Source organism: Acomys russatus, chromosome X (genome assembly GCF_903995435.1).
Source record: "Acomys russatus chromosome X, mAcoRus1.1, whole genome shotgun sequence".
In the NCBI taxonomy this organism is placed as follows: Eukaryota; Metazoa; Chordata; class Mammalia; order Rodentia; family Muridae; genus Acomys; species Acomys russatus.
Genome location: NC_067169.1, coordinates 57,908,815 through 57,929,864, shown reverse-complemented (window position 1 = coordinate 57,929,864; position 21,050 = coordinate 57,908,815). Strand labels below are relative to the sequence as shown.

At 35.7% G+C, this 21,050-nt stretch overlaps 1 protein-coding gene across 1 annotated transcript in view; it reads left to right on the top strand.

Moving 5' to 3' along the window:
- Nucleotides 1–20,796, top strand: part of LOC127184634 (charged multivesicular body protein 1b-2-like) — a 37,348-nt gene extending 16,552 nt beyond the window's left edge. The window contains exons 3-7 of the mRNA XM_051140972.1: nucleotides 9,187–9,333; nucleotides 9,692–9,760; nucleotides 9,848–9,955; nucleotides 18,835–18,878; nucleotides 20,658–20,796. Coding sequence (XP_050996929.1) covers nucleotides 9,187–9,333; nucleotides 9,692–9,760; nucleotides 9,848–9,955; nucleotides 18,835–18,878; nucleotides 20,658–20,781 — 492 coding nt within the window. The 3' untranslated portion in view covers nucleotides 20,782–20,796. The remainder of the gene's footprint in view (nucleotides 1–9,186; nucleotides 9,334–9,691; nucleotides 9,761–9,847; nucleotides 9,956–18,834; nucleotides 18,879–20,657) is intronic.
- Nucleotides 20,797–21,050: the final 254 nt, after the last annotated feature.

Below are 21,050 nucleotides of genomic sequence, written 5' to 3'. Positions count from 1 at the left end.
TATTCTAACAATATGGCTCACATCGTTTAAATTACTGTTTGGCTTTCTGTGAAAAAAAAAGGTGTTGAGATCACTGTGTTATAGGACCCTGAAACTAAAAGTAGGAAGGCTGCAGCTACTGACTCTCAACAATATGATAACCTAAACAAGACGTAGATAATGATACCACCAGTTTGCAGGTCATTGTGGACAAGGGAAATCTCAGAAGGCCTCACCTCCTAGATAAAGAGCTACAGAAAATTAGTTGCTTCTGAAAGAGAGAATCAGAGAAATTGCCACCCATATTGGTTTTCCAGTACTAAATGGTCAGCCCTAAAAACATACATGCATAAGCAGTACTAAATGGACTGAGCAGGATGTATTTATAAAAGTATTCATTTATATATTTAAGTGTGAAAAAGAGGTCATGAATTTGAGAGGGAATGGAGAGGGCATAGGAGAGAGCATGTTGTAAATATAGTATACATATATGAAAATTTTTAAATAAAATTTTAAAAAAGTTTTCAGAAACAATATAGATAGATGAAAGGGAAAAATTAATGTATTTCCCCTCATGTTCAAATTATGAGTGGTGATTGTTAAAACAATGAGTTGCCTTTGTTAGGAAAGTAGTGATGGGAACAAAGACAAAGTGAACAACTTTAGAAGCTGTTGAGGGTGTGGAGAGATTGTTCAGCAGTGAAGAGCACTTTGGCACACACTTTTACAGGGGGATCTCTTTGAATCTGAGGCCAGCCTGGTCTACAGAAAGAGTTCCAGGACAGCCAGGGCTACACAGAGAAACTCTGCCTCAAAAAGTGAAATAAAAGGCACATTTGTTGCTCTTCCAGAAGACCCCAGGTTCAGTTTTTAGCACCCACATGGTGGCTTACAGCTCTGTAACTTCTGTTTCTGGTGCTCCAGTACCCTTTCTTGCCTCTGCAGATACCAGGCACATAAGGGGTGCATAGACATGCATGCGTAAAGACAAAGTACTCATAAAAGTTCAAGTTTTACAAAACTAGAAGCTATTGAGGTGCTAGAATCTGATTTTGATGACTGATTTGTGGGGATAAGGGGGAAGAAGTCATCAAGAATCACTGAGTCCCAGCTTGGGCAGATGGTTGAAGGAGGTGGTGCCTTTGGTTTCAGTGCAAAAATACCAAACATATATTAGGTTGTTTGAAAGAATCTTGAGCTTTTGGTATGTTACCTAATGTAGTGGTCTAATAAAGTGCTTTTTTTTCCAGGAATCTAAGAGGTAGATTGAATCAGGAGGTAACAGTTGATAAGACTTAATGCTAGAACCATGGCCATATGTGGGAGAGAGCAAGCAGTGAGGACCACACTAGGCTAACTAAACTAGTCTAGGAAATGCAGTGGAATAGAGGAGAGGAGATGGAGAATGAAAGAGCAGCGGAGATTGGGAAGGAACAATTAAAGAAGATTCAAGACTGAAAGAGACAGGAGCAATTCAAGGAAAGAATGGTTGACAGGCAAAAATAAAAGCTAATTCAAAATTATATGTTGGAGATGACCAGCAGAAAGACAGTAGTGGTTTTAGAAAGAACAATTTTAGTGGAGTAGAGGTAAAATCTTGGTTACACAAAGTTGAGCTATGAATGAGAGGAAAGAATTTGAAGGTATGTATCTTCCTAGCATAAAGTTCTGCCTTCTGATCCAGATGTGTATATTTGCCTATGATTGTATCATTTCTACTTAATCATTTCTCAAATCTATATTTTCCTAATTAAATGCTTGATTTCAGCTTTCGGTATATAGAAAAACATCACCTGATTCTAATCCGTTATTTTTTATTTCAGTAAAGAAGAACTCATGCTTTTGTGCAAGCCAGAAGCCAGAGTGTCTTTGTAACTTAATTTTTTTTAGCTTCTTGTTTTCCACAAACATATATTTTTAAAAAAGATCCTGAATTTAGTTCTTACCCTTTCTGCCACTCGTACCCTAAACCAGACTGTATCATTTTTTATCTGCCCTCTCAGCTGCTACCATTCTTCTCCCACCTCTCAGCTGGTTTATCTGTATCTACCATTGTCCTCGTTAGTTGTTTCTCCCCTGTATAGCCATAGTGGTCATTTTTGAGCAGTATATTATGATTATGTTCATCTTTTGTTTAAAGCAGTTGTTCTCAACCTTCCTAATGCTGTGACCCTTTAATACAGTTCCTTATGTTGTGGTGATCCCCAACCATAAAATGATTTTTTTTTTTTTGCTACTTCACAACTATAATTTTGTTACTGCTATGAATCATAATGTAAATATATGATATGGAACTCCTGTAAAACTAGTTCAAAGCTTCCAAGTGGCCTCGTAGCACATCTAATGTAAAACCTAGGGCCCTAGAAGATCCTCTCTGCCTATACTCTGCCTATATTCCCAGCCTCTTCTCCTTAATGCACTCCAAAACACAGTGGATTTCTCAGCACATATAGCTCAGTCTTGTCTTTAGGTTTTACTTTAGCTATGTCCTTCTCCTGGACAGATTTTTTTACAATTTTAATTTATTATAATGTATTCAGATTCTATCCCTCTCTCCCTCTTCTGTCCTGTTCCCCTCCCCTAGACCTCTGACAAAAGGGGATCTCTTCCCCCACCATATGACCACAACCTATCGGGTCTCATCCAGATAGCCTGCATCCCCTTCCTTTGTGTGTCGCCAGGCCTCCCCACAAAGGGGAAATTATCAAATCTGGGACACCACAGTTCATGTCACAGACAGTCCCCTCTTTCCCCAACCTTGGAGAATGAGCAATCCATTGGCTCGATCTGAACAGGAGTCTAAATTTACTGCACACATTGTCCTTGATTGGTGGAACAGATTGTGCAGCCCTCCCCACCCTGAGTCCAGATCCACCAGCCTTGATGGTCTCCTTGTCCGGCTCTTGAACCTTCTAGGTCCTTCTATCCCATCATTCTTCATGGACAGATTTTTTTCCCCAGTGTATTTGTAGAGCTGGTTCATCTTAGTCATTGACTTTAAACACCATTTGTTTTCAAGTGACTGTTCCTAACTACCTACCTGAAAGTACTTCAGTCTATCCTGTTACCCAATTGCATCATCCATTTTATTTTCATTAAAGCACTTATTATATATGGTATATACATTGCTTACTCCTCTGTTTCATTCTACCAGTAGAGATCATATCTTGCTAGATATTTTATTAGTACCTGATACACAAAAGGAATTCAGCTGCTAGTACTTAGAGGAAATGAAAAATGTCTCATATATTTCTATTGTTATCACATGGTGAGGTTTCCCCCTCCATGTCATTTGCTAATTATTTGCAATATCTGCAGACTTTCTATATTAATAAAATACTATTCCGTCATGTGGATATAATTTAGCTCAATTATCCCTCTATCTTTGAATATCTAAGTAATGGCTGTTTTGTGTTTTCTTTGTTTGTTTGCTAGACCTAGGCCTTATACATGTTAGACAGGTACTCAGCAACTGAACTCTATCTCCAGTCCTAATACTTTTGGTACTTTAAGTATCTTATTCTTACATATAAATCTTTGTGGGGTTCTCTGATTATATACTTAGGATTGACTTTGGCAATAAAAATGGCTGCATAAGAGTATTTTAAAGTTCTTTTATACGCCTTTTCAAATTATTAGATGTAAGAAGACATTAAGAAAGTCACTATGCTATGGTGATAGGTTATAGTACATTTCCTTAATTCATTCATTCTTACATTAACCTCAGTGACCACATCATGCCTTCTTTCTTTGTAAACTTCAAGATCCCCCTTTCTTAAACTTGACTGATGCTCTTGCTTTGTAGTTCACTGACAAATATTTGATCACTATAGATAGCTGTCTCAGTTGCCATAGACAGTCATTTCCTCCTCTAAAGATAAACTGGTTATGGCTCTAAGAATTAAAGAGAGTCTGCTCTTGTGCTGAGGTGTGTTCCTCCAAGTACCACTATTCCTGTAACATTCTCTTGTACATTATCAGTTTTCTCCTGTGTGCTGAAAAAATTGTGTCAGTGCACAGTCTTCCTTAAATCTTTGAAAGCTCTTGTGTGAGAGCCTTTCCCACCTCTTGATGCTCTCATGGTTTTTCATACTGTTTGTGTGAAAGGTTTTTTTGGGGGGAGGGTGTTGTTTATTTGTTTTTAGGCAAGCAGTTAACCACCAGGCTCTGTGCCCAGCATTTTTTTTATTAATTTATTCTTGTTACATCTCAATGTTTATCCCATCCCTTGTATCCTCCCATTCTTCCCTCCCTCCTATTTTCCCATTATTCCCCTCCCCATGACTGCTCCTGAGGGCTAATCCCCATTGACTTGTTTATTTGCAAAACTCTTTGAAATAGCCCCCTATTTTTATTAACTCCTAAGTCCTCTTATTTCAGTTTGTTGTTTGTTTACACTTACACCTCTACCTGAATAGAAACTGCTCATTCCAATCATCTGTTCCTAATCTACATTTTATTAAAACTACCAATAGCATTACTCCTTGCTTCACTTTCTTGATTTGGCTATTCAGAAATCACATTCACCACTGCCCAAGGTAAGTCCCTTTTACTGTGGTTGTTTCCTTTTGTGGTTTCCAACCTATATTGACTCCAGAAGTAAGTTCATCTAGTCTTCTAGCTTTATTTGCATGATGATGGATAACTCTAGCCCTGCCTGTATACCTGAACTGAAGACTCACTCCTATTATTGCTTCTATTTGGATGACCAAGGGGGAAAAATCAAACGTGAAACAGCACTCTGTAAGTGCAGGGTTTCTGGTATATCTGTAAGGCATTTTCTGTCATTCAGATAAAACAGCCTTAGAATGGCATTATGCTTAACCTCTTCTTTCATACACTACATCTGACCCTTTGAAAATCTTTCAAAGTTATTTAGAATCTGTAAAAGATACGTCTTAGAATCTGATCACTTCTTACCAAGTCTAATGTACCTATCTCCACCCAGGTCATCCTTATCTTACCTCACTTATTGCAAAGCTTTCAGTTGGCCTCTTTGTTTGGACTCTTTTCCCATAATGGTTGTGTTTAGATTACCTCCCCCTCCCCCAGGGCCAGGAACCAAACCCAACACATTGTTCCTGTTAGACAAGGACTCTACCACTAAACTGCTGAGCTACATCCCTCAAGGCCCATAAAAGTAATCTTAACACAGCAGCCAGAGGAAGTATTTTTAAAACAGAAGTCATATCCTGTCAGTGTTCTGCTCAGAACTATGTCTTGATCTCTTATCTCCAAGTAAAAACTTAGACTTTTAAAATGTCTCCAAAACCATGTCAGATTTATTACTAGATTTTATTTCTGGTTTCCCCTTTTGTAGACTTTGTTCAGTTTGTTGACCACTCCCCCCCCCCCAATTTACTCAGGGTCTTTCCACTGGCATTTTTCTGCCTGCTGTGCTAAATACCCATAGAGCTGGCTTTCTTTTTGTAGCTAAGATTGAATCCTTTTTATATTTCATATGTTCACTCACATCTTACTACATTAAAAGGCCTTATCAGGGTCTAAAAATTCAAGAACCACAGTTACAACTTTTCTTTATTTTAAATATTTTAATTTGTGAGATTATAATTACATTATTCTTCCCTTCCCTTCACATCACCTCATATACATCCTTACTCTCTTTCAAATTTATAGCCTTTTGTTTTTATATTGTCACATCTCCCTACTATTCTCTACCTCCTTTTTTTTGAGACAGGGTCTCACTATGTAGCCTCCGCAGGCCTGGAACTCAGAGATTGCCCTGCCTCTGCCTCCCAAGTGCAGGGATTAAAAGCATGTGTCACAATTTGGGCACACCTGCCACCTTTACCATTTTTTATTTGAATTGTCTTATTATCAGACTCTCTATTTGGACTCTATTTACATTCCATAAGAACCCAGGGATTTCTTTGAATTTGCTACTAAATCTCCAGTGCCTAAAATGCTGCTTTGCATTTGCTTATGCTAGGCTCTCAGAGAAAGTGATTAAGTTGAGAGAGTCTTTTAAGTATTAGGTATTATTTTTCACTTTAATGCTGTATTTATATCCAGATGTTTCTTTTGTAGGAGTTTTTAATTAGCTAAAATGAACAAAATTAATTAGGCATTGGACAAAATACCTTGAATATATTAAACAAGAAAATGCTTTAATCAGGGAAGCAATTATTGTTGGAAGATAATAGGTATATACGCGAGTGAGAGGCAAGCCTGCAGTACATGCCTGCAATCCCAGCTATTCAGCTATTCAGGAGGATCAGGCAAAAGGAATAAGATTTAAAGGCCACCCTGGGTAACTTAAGGAGAACCTATATCAAAATAAAAAAATAGTCTAAAGGAGTAGGACTATAGATCAATAATTTAACAACCTAGATATTTCATTCAAACGAGCAACAAGTTTTATAGATATTTAGATACCAGAAATTAAAAATTAAAAATAAGAAATTACCTTGAGCTACAATTGCATTTAGAGCACAGTAAAATAAATAGACATCTATTTAAAAGCTATAATTATATATACTGTAAAATACTAGTCATCAATATAGGAAAAGTTATATTACATGTAATAAATACATAGCCATTTAATAAGAAAAAGTCCAAAAATATGTCATACATACATAATATTCAAAAAACTATAAAACTACATTATGTAATGTAAAGCTAATAGGTTTAATTATGATTTTTCCTTTTATTACATGGTTTTTTCTGTAATGTATTTTGATAATATTTTTCCTCTTCCCCAACTCCTTCCAGATCCTCCCCACCTACCTAACTAACATGTTCTCCCTGCCCCCCTCTCTCTCTTCATATCTCTAAAAGAAAGAAATGAAAATTTTTTCCCATGCAAGTATATAATATACTTCAGTTATCTTCACTTTCTATTACCCACAGTTTTCTTTCTCCTTCCTCCTACTGGTCCCTCTACCAAAATTCCCCCTTCTAATTCCATGTCTTTGTAAACAAATCTAGATTCTACTTTTCAAAGAAAACATGAGTTGTTTGACTTTCTGAGTCTGGCTTATTAAACTTATTATGATGATGCACACTATGTTTACTTTTGTACAGATGTCATAATTGTATCCTATATGACTGAACTGTATATGTGTAAAATACCACACATTTTCTTTATCCATATATCTGTGCATAGGTGTCTAAAGTGATTCCATCACTTAGCTATTATAAATGGTGCCATAGTAAACAGTGTTGTATGCTGGCTTTGAGTGTATACTCAGGAGGAGTAAAACCAGATTATATGCTAGTTCTTTTTAACTTTCCAGGAACTTCCATTTTGCTTTCTAAAAGGCTAGAGTACTCTAGAGTCCCATCAACAGTACATAAGACTTCCTTTCCCCCATATACTCACCAGCATATCCAACCTCCCTTTTAGCCAAACAAACTCAATGAGGTACTAATTTTTTCCTTTATTGAAAATAGTTTTTTAATACAATATATATCCTGATTGTGGATTCCACTCTCAGTTCCTCCCCTCCTGTCCTTCTATCCAGATCCCTTTCTGTCTTATTAGAAAACAAACAGGCATCTAAGGAACACTAATAAAATAAAATAAAAACAGACAAGTTGGAATAGAAAACAAGCACGAAACAAAAAGAGCCCCCCCAAAAGAAGCACAAGAAACACATATGTTCACACACATACAGGTATACCATAAAAACAGAAAACCAGAAGCCATGATATATATGGAAAGGACCTGTAAAGTATTAAAATATATATAAAATGCCTTGACCCAACATTATGAGACAGAGAACCTCTAAAGATGCCCCTGAGTTTGTTTTGTGTTCGCAAGTGGTTATTGATTGGAGCCAGCTTCTGGTTGGGGATGGGGGCATGTGTCCACTTCTGTCAGCTCTAGGACCCCATCTGGTGGAGACCCATGCAAGCATTGTATTTGCTGCCACAGTCTCAGTGAGTTCATGAGAAACTGTATTAATGTGTCACAGCATTAGGAATGTTGAGAAACACTGCTTTAATAGAAGAGTAGTGTTTACTTTTCCCTAGATCACTGGCCTCTCTAGTCTCTGGTTCTTGGCTGGATACACGTGCAGTGTCAGGTATGGGTTCTATCTCATGCAAATGTACTACATTATACTTCTTAGATCGTGATGGACTATAATTGTAACATCCGATGTTGATTATGTTACCTGTGAATAAAGCGAGAGCACTATTCGAGAAGGTGAAAATTGTCATAAACATCAAGGGAGTATAATTAAGTGTGAATATACATCTGCACTCAGTAATTCAATACCCAGGTACTTGTCTTATGAAAACATTTGTAAAGTATGTAAAGCTGCATATACTAGGAGAGCTATAAAATGCCTATTTTTTTTTTTTTTTGAGAAATTGGGATCACATTCTTGAATTTCTTTCATTTCTCTACTACCTATTCTACTTTGTTATGTTAGAGGACAACAAAATCTGAACTATTTATTTAATATTTTTCTTTAGACTATTTTTTTCTTTTAGAGTTATCACTGGTCTGATGTATTATACAAGGAAAAGGCTGGATTTCTGTTACTTATAGCATTTTTATATGTTCAGTAAAAGCATGTATGATCAGTAGTTCTTTTAGTACATGCGACATCTGTATGATACAGCCCTTAAAATGATGATGTCATTGTGTTTTTAACTTATAGTGATTTTTTTCACATGAGAGAAAACAGGGTACAAAACAGTGTATTCTATGTGCCTGTTTTTGTTAAAAACTATATAACATTAAATGTGTTTATATATTGAGATAGTATATACTAAAATAATAACAGTAAAAATAGCATGGTGATATAATTAGGAGCAATTTTAAACTTTTAACTTCTTGGTATTATACTTTTTAGTCAAGGTCTCACTATGTAGCCCTGGCTGGCCTGGAACTTGCTATATTGACAAGGCAGGCTTCAAACTGAAGAGTCAGCTTGCCTCTGCCTTCCGATTGCTGGCATTAAAAGCATGTGCCATATCCAGCATACTCTAATTTCTGAAATTGTTAATCCGTGTATATTTTCTAATTGTGAGATTAAAGGAAAATACGATTGTAAGTTATTCCTTCATTATTTTAATCATAATTAGCTATCAAAAGACCACATAAAAGCTCCCATACACTATAGTTAATTTGACATCATTTAATTTTAAAAATTATCTGTACTTGTTCTCTTTGTCTTCACTGGTGTCTTAGTGTGCTATTGTTCTCCCACACTCTTTTACTTCTGTTTAAAACAGGCCATTCAGAAGGGCAATACTGAAGTTGCAAGAATACATGCTGAAAATGCAATCCGTCAGAAAAACCAAGCAATCAATTTCTTGAGAATGAGTGCTAGGGTTGATGCTGTGGCAGCCAGAGTTCAAACTGCAGTAACAATGGGCAAGGTAAGACTAAGCATCTGCCAATAAAAGTAACACCTGACTGAGTTTAATGAGAGCAGGAAGACTCACAAAAGTAATGAATCTGAATCCATTGCATGGTACTACAGGGTGTTAAGAAAGGATTTCATGGAAAATTAGACTTTGTGAGGAAAATTATTTTGTCAGTGCACTTTTCAGCTGTTATTAGCTGATTACTAAGGAAATGTCAATAATATAAACTAGTACCTAGTATGTAAAATAGTACCAAGATACATAATATGATTTTACTGTTAAGGAAGTAATAAACAAGTTTCCTAGGTTGATATATAAGTGATATATTGAAAATTTACATGTTGTTAAATCAGTTTTATATTCCAAATAGGTGACAAAATCCATGGCAGGTGTAGTTAAATCTATGGATGCTACATTGAGGAGTATGAACCTTGAAAAGGTAAAAATATAAACAATTATCTCTATTACTTGATATTCAGATTGCATATTTTCAGGTTACATTTTTCTTATGGTCATATATTTATAGATTTCGGCCTTAATGGACAAATTTGAACATCAGTTTGAAACATTGGATGTTCAAACCCAACAAATGGAAGATACAATGAGCAGCACTACAACCCTAACAACACCACAGGTAAGATATTATCTTTACTTAGAATAGAATGGCTATAGTGACACATGCTTGTCATTATAGTACTCGGCAGCCTGTGCAATGGTGTAAGTTCCAGGCCAGCATGGGTTACATAGTGGGAACCTCTCTCAAAACAGAAATTACCCACTTTAAATATAATGGCTTTATGAGTATAAATCATCTCCTTACCTTATACAAGTGTAGTATATCCCAGATACAAATAGGCAGCTTGCTATTGCTCTGCCCTCAGCTCCTTGGGAATGTTTTAGAGGATAATGTTACCTAGCACCTAACATGGTTTGGAATTCTGGGGATTTTGTTGGACCCACATGTAGAATCTAGAGCCTGTTTACACATGTTTGCTAATGCTCTTATTTTATTAAAATTAAATTTAATAGGCACATAATATTTGGGTATCATGTTTTGATACATATATTCTCTAATGCTTAAATATACCTACTCAAACATTTGGTATTTATAAAAGGCTTAAAAAAAATGTAAAATCCTTTAGTACTTAGAAATACACATTACATTATTGTTACTATAGTTATTCCTTTGCACATTAGCATACCAGAAATTCTTGCTCCAGCCTTAACTGTTATGTATTACTAACTTATCAACCATTCCTATAACTCAGTCTAATTCAGCTTCTGACATCCATAACTATAACCTCAACCTGCATTTATAATATTATATATGGCATGTCTTTCTCTGCCAAATTATTTCATTTAGCACTTTGTGTTCTAACCTGTTGTCACAAATGATGGATTTTTGTTCTTTGAGTAGAGAAGATAGTATTTTGTATGCAGTACATGCTATTTTTCTATATTCCTTGGCTGATATATACCTAAGGCTTTTCTATTTCATAGCTCTTGAATGTTATTTCAATGAATATGAGAGTACCTGTCTCTTTAGCATATCATTTTAATTTCCTTGGAATATACCACTCAGTCTAATAGTATTTTATGATTTTAAGGAGCCATTATACTGTTCTTGCCACACTAATTTATATTTCACCAATAGTATATGCAAGGCTCCTTTTCTCTACATTTTCCTTATGAACAGGTACATTATATCACTTCAAGATGATGCTATGTTTAGTTAGATTTCAGATATACAAGTAAATTGGAAAGATGATTTGGATTAAATAAAGATATTTGAATTTACAATCCTGCTCTGCTCCGAATTAACTTTGAGGACTGGATTAAGATACTACTCTGAGGTTCTGAGGATGTAGTTCAGTTGGTAGAATGCATGTATAGCATACAGAATTGATAAACATTATTCTTTGAAGGCCATTTATCTGAGTAGTGTTTTATCTAGAGAGAGTTGAGGTGTCAAGTTGATAACAGTGGTTTCCACACACTTTGGGTATATGCTTAATATGGGATTGCTGAACCATATAGTTCATCTACATTAGGAACTTTTAAACTTAATTTAATTTTTAATAATTTAATCTTCTCTTGTACATTACATCCTGACCACATTTCCCCCTCCCTCCAGTCCTCCCAATCTCCCCCTCACCTCTACTTTCCCTCAGATCTACTCTTCCTCTGTTTCCCTTCAGAAAAGTGCAGGCCTCCCAGTGATATCAACCAAACATGGCATAGCAAGTTATGGTAAGACTAGGCACCAACCCTTATATCATGGCTGGATGAAGCAACCCACTAAGAGGAAAAGGATCCCAAGCACAGCCAAGAGAGTCAGAGACAGCCCCCAACTCCCACTGTTGAGTGTCCCACAAGAACACTAAGTAAGCTACAAGATTATAACACAGATGCAGAGGACCTATATTTATTGTGTAAAATTAATTTCATTATGACATTTTTGTTCATATTTTTCTCATAGTTGCTCCTGTTTACTCCTTTAAGCTATTATGAATTGACCAGCAATGAGCAAGGATAAGCAAGTGTCTGTGTATTAGGTTTGAAGTGTTGTCCTGTGGGTATATGCTCAGAGTGATAAACCTAAATATTAAGGCGAATCTATTTCCAGCTTCCCAAAGAACTGCCACACTGTCTTCCATAGTGTCTATACAAGTTTGCATTCTAATCATCCATAGATGTGTGTTCCCCTTACCCCATGTACTTATTAACATAAGCTGTCAGTTGTTTTATTGATTTTGGTCATTCTGACTGGTGTACGATGAAGGCTCAGAGTTGTGTTGATTTTCGTTTCCCTGATTGCTAAGGATGCTGAACATTTATTTCAGGCATTTGTGTTTCATCTTTTGAGAACTCTCTGTTTAGATCTATACCTCTTTTTAAATTGCGTTTTTTTTCATAATCTCTAGTTGCTTGAATTCTCTAAATATTTTAGATACTAGTCCTCTGTCAGATGTGATTGGTAAGCATCTTTTCCCTTTCTTTATGCTACTGATTTGCCTGAATGATGGTGTCCTTTGTCATGCAGAAGTGTCTCAGGTTCAAGAAGTCCCATTTATGTTTGATCTTAGTGCCTGTATTGTTGGCTCTTATTCAGAAAGTCTATTTATGTACCAGTGAATTCAAGACTGTCTCACTTTCTCTATTATCAGATTTGGGGTATCTGGCTTTATGTGGAGGTTCTTTATCCATTTGAAATTGAGTTTTGTGCTGCATTATAAATATAGATCTATTTACATTCTTCTACACATAGCTGTCCAGTTTGATCAGCACCGTTTGTTGAAGATGATGTCTTTCTTCCAGTCTGTATATTTGGCTTCTTTATCAAATATCAGAGGCCCATAACTGTATGGACTTATGTCTGAGTTTTCCATTCAATTTCATTGATCAACCTGTCTGTTTTTATGCTAGTACCATACTATTTTATTACTATAGCTCTACAGTACAATTTGAGATTGGTGATACTTCCAGTAGGTGTTTTTTGTTATAATTTAGAAATTTTTTTAGCTATCCTGGGTTTTCTGTATTTCTATATGGTGCTGAAATTAGCCCTTTCAATTTCTTTGAAGAATTGTGTTGCAATTTTGATTCTATAAATTGCTTTTCATAAGATGGGCATTTTTACTAATCCTATCAATCCATGAGCATGGGAGATCTTTCCAATTTCTAATATCTTGAAGTTTCTTTCTTCCAAGACTTGAAGTTTTTGTTATACAAATCTTTCACTTACTTTGTTAGAGTTATACCAAGGTATTTTTTGAGGAGATTGTGAAGGGTGTTGTTTCACTGATTTCTTTCTCAATCCATTTGCCATTGTATATAGATGTTGCATCTTGCTACTTTGCTGGAAGTGTTTACTAGTTGCCGAAGTTTCCTGGTATAGTTTTAGGGCCGCTTACATATACAATCATACCATCTACAAATAAAGTTACTTCCACTTTTCCTTTCTTATTTGTATTCCTTGTTCTCCTTTAATTGTACTATTGCTCTAGCTAAGACTTCAGGTACTATATTGAATATGTATGAAGTGAATATCTTTGTCTTCTTCCTGATTTTACTGGAAATGCTTTTGAATTTCTTCCCATTTAGGTTGTTGGCTGTAGGCTTGTTTCTATTTATTATGTTGTTCTGTGTCCCTTGTATCCCTTGTATCTCTGTCTCCAGGCTTTTTATCATGAAGAGGGCCTAGATTTTGCCAAACCCTTTTTCTTCATCTAATGAGTTGATCATGTGACTTTTTGTTTGTTTGTTTGTTGTCTTTTGGCCTGTTTAGTTGAGCCATCCCTCATCTCTGGGATGAAGCTCACTTGATCATGGTGGATAATCTCTTTGATGTGTTTTTGTATTCGTTTTGAAAGTATTTGAGAAATTTTGTATCTATGTTCGTAGGGGAAATTAGTCTGTAATTTTCTTTCTTTGTTGGATTTTTATGTGCTTTAGGTGTCAGGATAATTGTGTTCTCATAAAAAGAATTAGTAATATTCTTGCCTTATAATTTGAGACGTATTGGTGTTAATTCTCTGAACATCTGCTAGAATTTGCTCTGAGTCCAACTGCCCTAGGGCTTTTCTTATTGAGATATTTTAATTACTGCTTCTATTTCACTAGTGTTAATTTAGGTTAATCATGTAATCTTGATTTAGCTTTAGTAGATTTTGACTGATATTTTACTGGGTATAGTAATCTGGGCTGGCATCCATGCTCTCAGAGTTTTCGAATATCTGTCCAGGCCCTTCTGGCTTTTAGCAACTCCACTGAGAAGTCAGTTGTTACTTGCTCTTTTTCTCTTGCAGCTTTTAATATTCTTTCTTTGTTCTCTACTTCCAATGTTTTGATTATTGTGTCTTTTGGGGTATTTCTTTTTTGTTCTAGTCTATTATTTTGGTGTTTCTTGTACCTTTATAAGTATATCCTTCCTTAGGTTAGAAAGTTTTTTCTATGATTTTGTTAAAGATATTTTCTGTACCTTTGATCTGGGTTTCTTCTCCTTCCTCTACCCTTAGTATTTGTAGATCTGTTCTTTTCATAATGTCTTAGATTTCCTGGATGCTTTATGCCCACTTTTGTTTTTGTTTGCTTGTTTATTTTATTTAACATTTTATTTGACTGAAGTATCAATTTCTTCTCTTTTGTCTTCAATGCCTGAGATTCTTTGTTTAGTACTCTCTCTACTGAGATTTTAGTTTGGCTTTATACATTTTTCAATTTCATTTTTACTTCAATTTTGGGTTTTCTTTAGTGTTCTTGTCTTGAGCTACATTCATCATTTCATATTAACATTTGTTTGTGTTTTCACAGACTTCATTAAGGGTTTCATTCATACCCTCTTTAAGGACCTTAAACATATTCAAGATAGCTATTTTGAAGTTTTTTCTTGTGCTTGCCATCCTCTGGGTCCACTGTAGTTTGGTGGCTGGGTTCTGGTGGGGATGTGTGCTTAGGCGTCTGGGATTGGGATGACTGGGATTCTAGGTGTTGTTGATAACTGGTCTTTGTTGGATGGGTGTTCTATTCCTTGCGTTCTCTTTCCCTCTCTGAATCTCAGAGAAATGTGATGGTTGTGGGTTTCCTGGAAGGAAGTACTTCTGTGGCAGAGAGGAATAAATGTAAGCTTGGAAAAAAGGCTAAGCCTAGACTTCAGGAGAGAGCTAAGGGGATCCTGTCCACACCTAGAGATGGGGTCTACAGGGAGTTAGAGGTATGGTAGGAAGAGCTACCCTACAAGTAGGTTACAATAAGGTAAAGAATTATCTAGAGAGATAAAGATGAAAGGGCAAGGGGTGCCCTGGATCAGACCCAGATGTTAAGAGTCAGGAGTGAATGAAGTTGAGGTGGGAAGAGCACCTCTGAGCAGGTAGTTGTTACCAGGCTGAGGTGAGAATGGAGAGATCACAATGGAAGACAGGAAGGATAGTGCAGTTTACCCACTTGAGTACCTGTCATGTGTGGCCACTAGGCATTCTGGGTAGAAAGTATTTTGAGAATTGGGGCCTGACAGAAAAGAAAGAGGATAACATAGAAACAGGGGTTGCGAAAAGGGTCAGTCTCAGCTGGGACCACTGCTGATTTCAATGATGGAGTTTGGGAATGAGACAGAGGAGTTGCTATGGAGGACAGGAAGGATAGTGAAGGTGACCTACCTGCTTTCCATGCTGGTGTGAATACTGGGGCCCAGTTAAGAGAATGTTTCTAGGCATCAGCTAGTTGACATAAGGTACTTGATTCCGCTAGAAGAGGGGTCTGAGAGGATCCACTGGAAGGAAGAAAGCTAGGTCCATTGCAAGGTTAGGTGGAGTCTCTAGGGAAGGAAGACAGGGGGAAGACAACTCTCTGCAAGTGGTCTGTTACAGGGCAGGGGATGTGACTGGGGAAACTGCAATGCTGAACAGGAAGGAAAGTAAAGATGGCCTGCCCATGTTTGTTTTCTTAATGATAGTATTCTCATACAGTTAGTGCTAGAATCTCATGTGGTTTTGATTTGCATTTCTCAACTTAGGATAATGAACATCTTTTCTATACATTTTAGCCATTTCTACTGTTTCTCAAAACTACATACTCGGTTTATTTGTTCATTTATTGATTGGAATATTTTTACTGTTTAAGATTTAAGGTTTATATTAATTATCTGTCTGAAACACAGCTGGCCAAAATTCCCTCCCATTCTTCAGGTCATCTTTTCGTTATATTGTTTTGTTTCGTTTCTTCCTTTGCTGTGTAGAATCTTAATTTTCTTGCAATCCTAATCTAGTTCTTGTTACAGTTTCCTATTTCAGAAACCCCACATCTATTCCTATAACTTAAGTTTACATTTTTTCTTAACATTTTTACAGTTTCAGGATTCACATTAAAAAATTTGATGCACTCTGATTTTATTTTATGCCGAATGAGAAATGAGAGTCAGGTTAATTCTTTTAAATGTGGATATCCAGTTTTCCCGGCTTTCTTAGGAAAATTTGTTGAAATATTTCTTTTAATTTATGGTTTGGGGCACCTTTGGAAAACCAGATGGCAAAAGTGGTGTTTATTTCTGTGTCCTTTTTTTGTTTGTTTTCTTCTCTCCATAGTTACTCTTTACTCCATTCCCACTCCCTAAAGGGAGGTTCTTGGTGTAAGCCCAGGGTCTCCCTAGCCCCTCCATTCTTTTCTCTTCAGAATTACTTTTAGTCCTACTGCCTCCCACTCTACTTCCATTCCCAAGGGACTCTACCATTGGTGTAGACCCAGGATCCTCTTAGCTCTTTTTGGCTGTCCCTTTCAGCCTTACCTTGTAGTCCATGTGTATTTCTTTATGTCACCTGCCAAGCCGCAGGAACACTCTGTACTCAGCACACTGGGCTGAAACACAGTGTCATTATCCTCTTTGTCCTCCATTCTGATCTCTCTGGAATGAATGTTAGCTTCCTGCAAAGCCCCTTTTCCACCCTACCTTTGCTTCCTGAGAACAATATCTCTTGATGGGGACCCTGGTCCACTAGCTTTTCACAGCTGCTCTTCTCAGCCTTTTCTTCTAGCTTTTCTTCATTCTTTTGGGTTACCCTCTGACCCACAAAACCACACTTACTACCAGGGACCCCAAAGCCACCACATTTGCCTAGAACCTAGAGTAGGCAGTAGCAACCAAATAACAGAACACCCATGCAAGAAGAGGAGTCCAGATAGCTACACCAAGATACTCTTTAAATATCATAACTCCAGGTACCTAGATCCCAGTGAAAAATCACAAATATGAACAGTTAAGACAAATGTCTACTCCAAAAACTAGCAACCCTATTGCAATAGGCCCTGAGAAAAGCCATTTAGCTGGAGCACAGAGACTTCAGAATCATAGAAATGAATATGTTCAAGAAATGTGAGTAAATTCATTCATTAAAATATAAATACAAATTGTCTGTGATAAAATTAAGAAAATGTACACAAATATGTTAGCTTTAGTATGTTTATATATTACAAGTGTCCATGAAAGAGTTACATTGAATGATCTAAATCTCAGATAACAATAAAATTAAACCTTAGAAGATTAAGGAAAGCAAGCTATAGATAATTTCAGGGCACAGTGCTGCTTTAGATATGGATATAAACAAAATCTGTTTATGTTTTTATTATTTTCTGAATCTTTTCTATATTTTGAAAACATTTTTGAAATGGTTAAAGAACAAGAGAAAGTAATGTCCCAACAGTAAGATATTTGGTTCCTTTAAACCACACAGCTTAGTACTGGTAGCACTATGACCACATTTTAGATCTCCTTCCTGTATGTTCAAAACACTTTTAGTGGCTGTTTAAAAATGAGAAGTGGTTTTTTTTTTTATTAAGCAGACTGTATTATTTCCTGAGAACTTCTATACTGTAATAAATGCTTCAATATAGAACTGGGTATGATGGTGTACATCTGTAAGCCTAGAATCATGAAACCAGTGAATCTCAAGTTTCAGGACTACCTACTTTACATAGTGAATGCCTCTCTCAAGAAATCAACAACAAAATGATGAGAAATCCATGAGATCTGTTCCAAGAGCCCTAGTAGACATCAAAACCCAGTGATGCTCAGTTTCTCTTCATAGTTCTAGTATGTGCATAGAACATACATACATCTCATATAATTTAAATTGCCTCTTGATTACAAGTAATGCCTAGCACAATGTAGGTACTGTATAGTTGAGTTAGCTTCTAGAATTATAGAAATGATAGCAAGGTGAAAAGTCTATAAATTACAGGTACAGTTGCTTCTTTGAATGTTTATGTTTTGCAGTTCGTCAGATCCCTCATACAGTTCTGTGCTATAAGTATATACTGTAGTTATGAAGATGAGATATGATATTGATTTATGTTCAGAATTTTAGAGTCACCAAGATAGGAAAGATTTTTCTCTTCAAGGTTGCCAAATACAAATAACCAAAGTACTATGAATGTAACATTTATATAATTCCTGATTGTTTTGTGGTTCTTCTTGCTGTATGTAGTTTATTGTGTATATGTAAAATAATATAAATGTATATGTAAAAAAAAAAGCTTAACATTCAGAAAGTTCTCTCTGAAATGATGCAGCGCCCTCGTGTGGCAACAATATTCTTAAAGTTTGTTTTAAAAGTTTTTCAGGGCAAGGGAGGGTTTTTTGTTTGGCTTTGTGTGTGTGTGTGTGTGTGTGTGTGTGTGTTGGGGGAGTTGTTTTTTGTTTGTTTTGTTGGTTGGTTGGTTTTTGTTGGTTTTTTTTTTTTATTTACCAAAAGATTTATTAGTTTACTTTTAATAATGTGGGTGTGGGGACTTTGTATTAGTGACAACATGTGCCTGTGGAGGACAGAGGCATTATATCCCCCAGGTTTTGGAAATAAAGGCAGTTGTCAGCATCTGAACATGATCACTAGGAACTGAACTGCTAAACCATCTCTCTAGCCCCTATTTTAAACATTGTAGATCAATTTCCCAAGTCAAATCAAACCCAAAACTACCCCAAAAGCTAATCCTACAAAAATACAAATTCCTATTTTCTTATTTTAGAACCAAGTGGATATGCTGCTTCAGGAAATGGCAGATGAAGCTGGGTAAGATGCTGACTTCATGTCCTTTTAAATAGTCTTGCTTTGATATTTAGAGGTCCTAAATGTTAGCAGTATGACGTTTAGGATGTTGTCAGAGTTTTCTGCCTATTGCATGTGAGGACCTGGACTGAACCATAAACACTATTAAAAATTTGTCTCTAAAACCATTAGTCCAGCTTGGGGTTTTGACTCTTTATAGAGTTTGTGCTTCACAGGCTTTTTACAGTTACCCTTTCTATCCATGTTCACAAATGTATGACTTTTCAAACCGTAATAGAATTTTCTTCAAAATCTCTGGACATAGATTCATTCAGAGTACAATGTTAACAGATGGCTAGAGACGGTCAAGGGGTAAGGATGTTCAAGCATTTGCTTAATGTCCACTATGCATAGCTTCCTTATATCAATGTATACATATTTTCTAAAGAGTGTGGAAAAAATTTCAATGATCAGACTATTGATGTATAAGTCCAACATGAATCCTGCAAACTGAATAATACATATAAAATGTGCAAAGGAAAAAAACAAACAGAAACATACCAGCTGGTCATTTATTTTTAAGTAATTAGTATCCTTTTTCATATGGTTATTGGGATGTCTTATGCAGATTCTTCAAATCTTTTGTATTTAGGAGAATAACATGACCATGATATCTGTGTTATACACATCATGTTTTATCAGTATTCTCTATAGTATTATTTAGATCAATAGCATAGTAGTAAACAATGAAATGTTTAGAATTAAATCATGGTAATACCTTAGACTTTTCTTTCAACCCTAGATTAATAAAGTGGAGTAAAGTTTACATATTCTGCTTATTTTTAAAAGAAAGAGAAAAATTCAGAGATATTAAGAAAATAGAGTTGATAAACATTACTCAAATGTCTAAAGTAACTCCTGATTATAATGAGCAGTGAGGGACATTAATCAACTTTTAAAAACAGTAATGTATAATTAGTAAATTAAATGTTAAATGTTAATAAGTGTTATGTAAGATTTGCAGTGTCTGAGAACAAGGCTTGGAGGCTAACTTGGGAAGCATTTGCCTCCATCAGTATTGTGACAGGCCCATAGGCCAGCACAGGAAGGTAACTACAAAGGGTGATTTGATCATAATATATAACAGTCAATCTTAGTAATACAAGAATAAAGACTTGTTTCTGATTTTCCTAAAAACTGAATGAGAGTATTTGGACTTAAAAAGATAGCGATAGAGATCATTAAAAAATGAGTGTTAGCAAATATTAAAGCCTTACCTATGATCACTGTTAAATAAAGATCAGTAGGCAACTTTTCATAAGGCTAGAACACAATTTATCAACTTTAGCAGTGTTAACATCTTAGATTAAATAATCTTACAGGTCTTACACGCTGTAAGATGTTTGGCAGCATCCTGGCCTCTACCCACTAAAAACCAGTAGCAGTATTTCTCTCAGTTGTGCTAGCTACATATCCAGGAAATATAGTACAACAGATGATCCTTATTTTAGTCTTTTGTTTGGTGCACCAGATCATTTCTCAGTCTTTAATTAACTTCTCTATTCCAATATTATACCATCTATATGGATCACTATTTGAATTCAAGGAAAATACTTAAAAATCATTAATCACATACCCCAAATCATTTTGAAATATTCAGGTTCTATTTACATTTAAGCATGGTTTTATTTTTACTTAAAGTGATAAAAGGATACAGTGCTCATGTTTCCAGTACCTATTTCATTATTATGAAATGTCTATATTAACATTTATTTATTTGGATTGTTTTTAAATTTATCTTAGGCTTGATCTCAATATGGAGCTCCCCCAGGGTCAGACAGGCTCTGTTGGTGCAAGTGTTGCTTCTACAGAACAGGTAGAGATTGAATTTTATTTTGACTTTCTGCCTGATTTATATTTAAATTAATAATTTAGGAAATGTATATTGTATATAAAACATGTATATATTCATATACAAGAAAGCATATTCACCTTTTATAAAGAATATTTTTCTACTATGACACATCATTATAAATGAACAAAATGTGAACAGCCGTTAGCTCTGTAATGGTAGGCGTTTTTATTTGCATGCACATTTCATTTTTTATTGTTTTGCTAACCTTCATAGCTGCTGCTCTGTGTTCTTCAGTTTCATTTGAGATATCTAAAAAACTAAATGCCTAGTGTTTATATAAA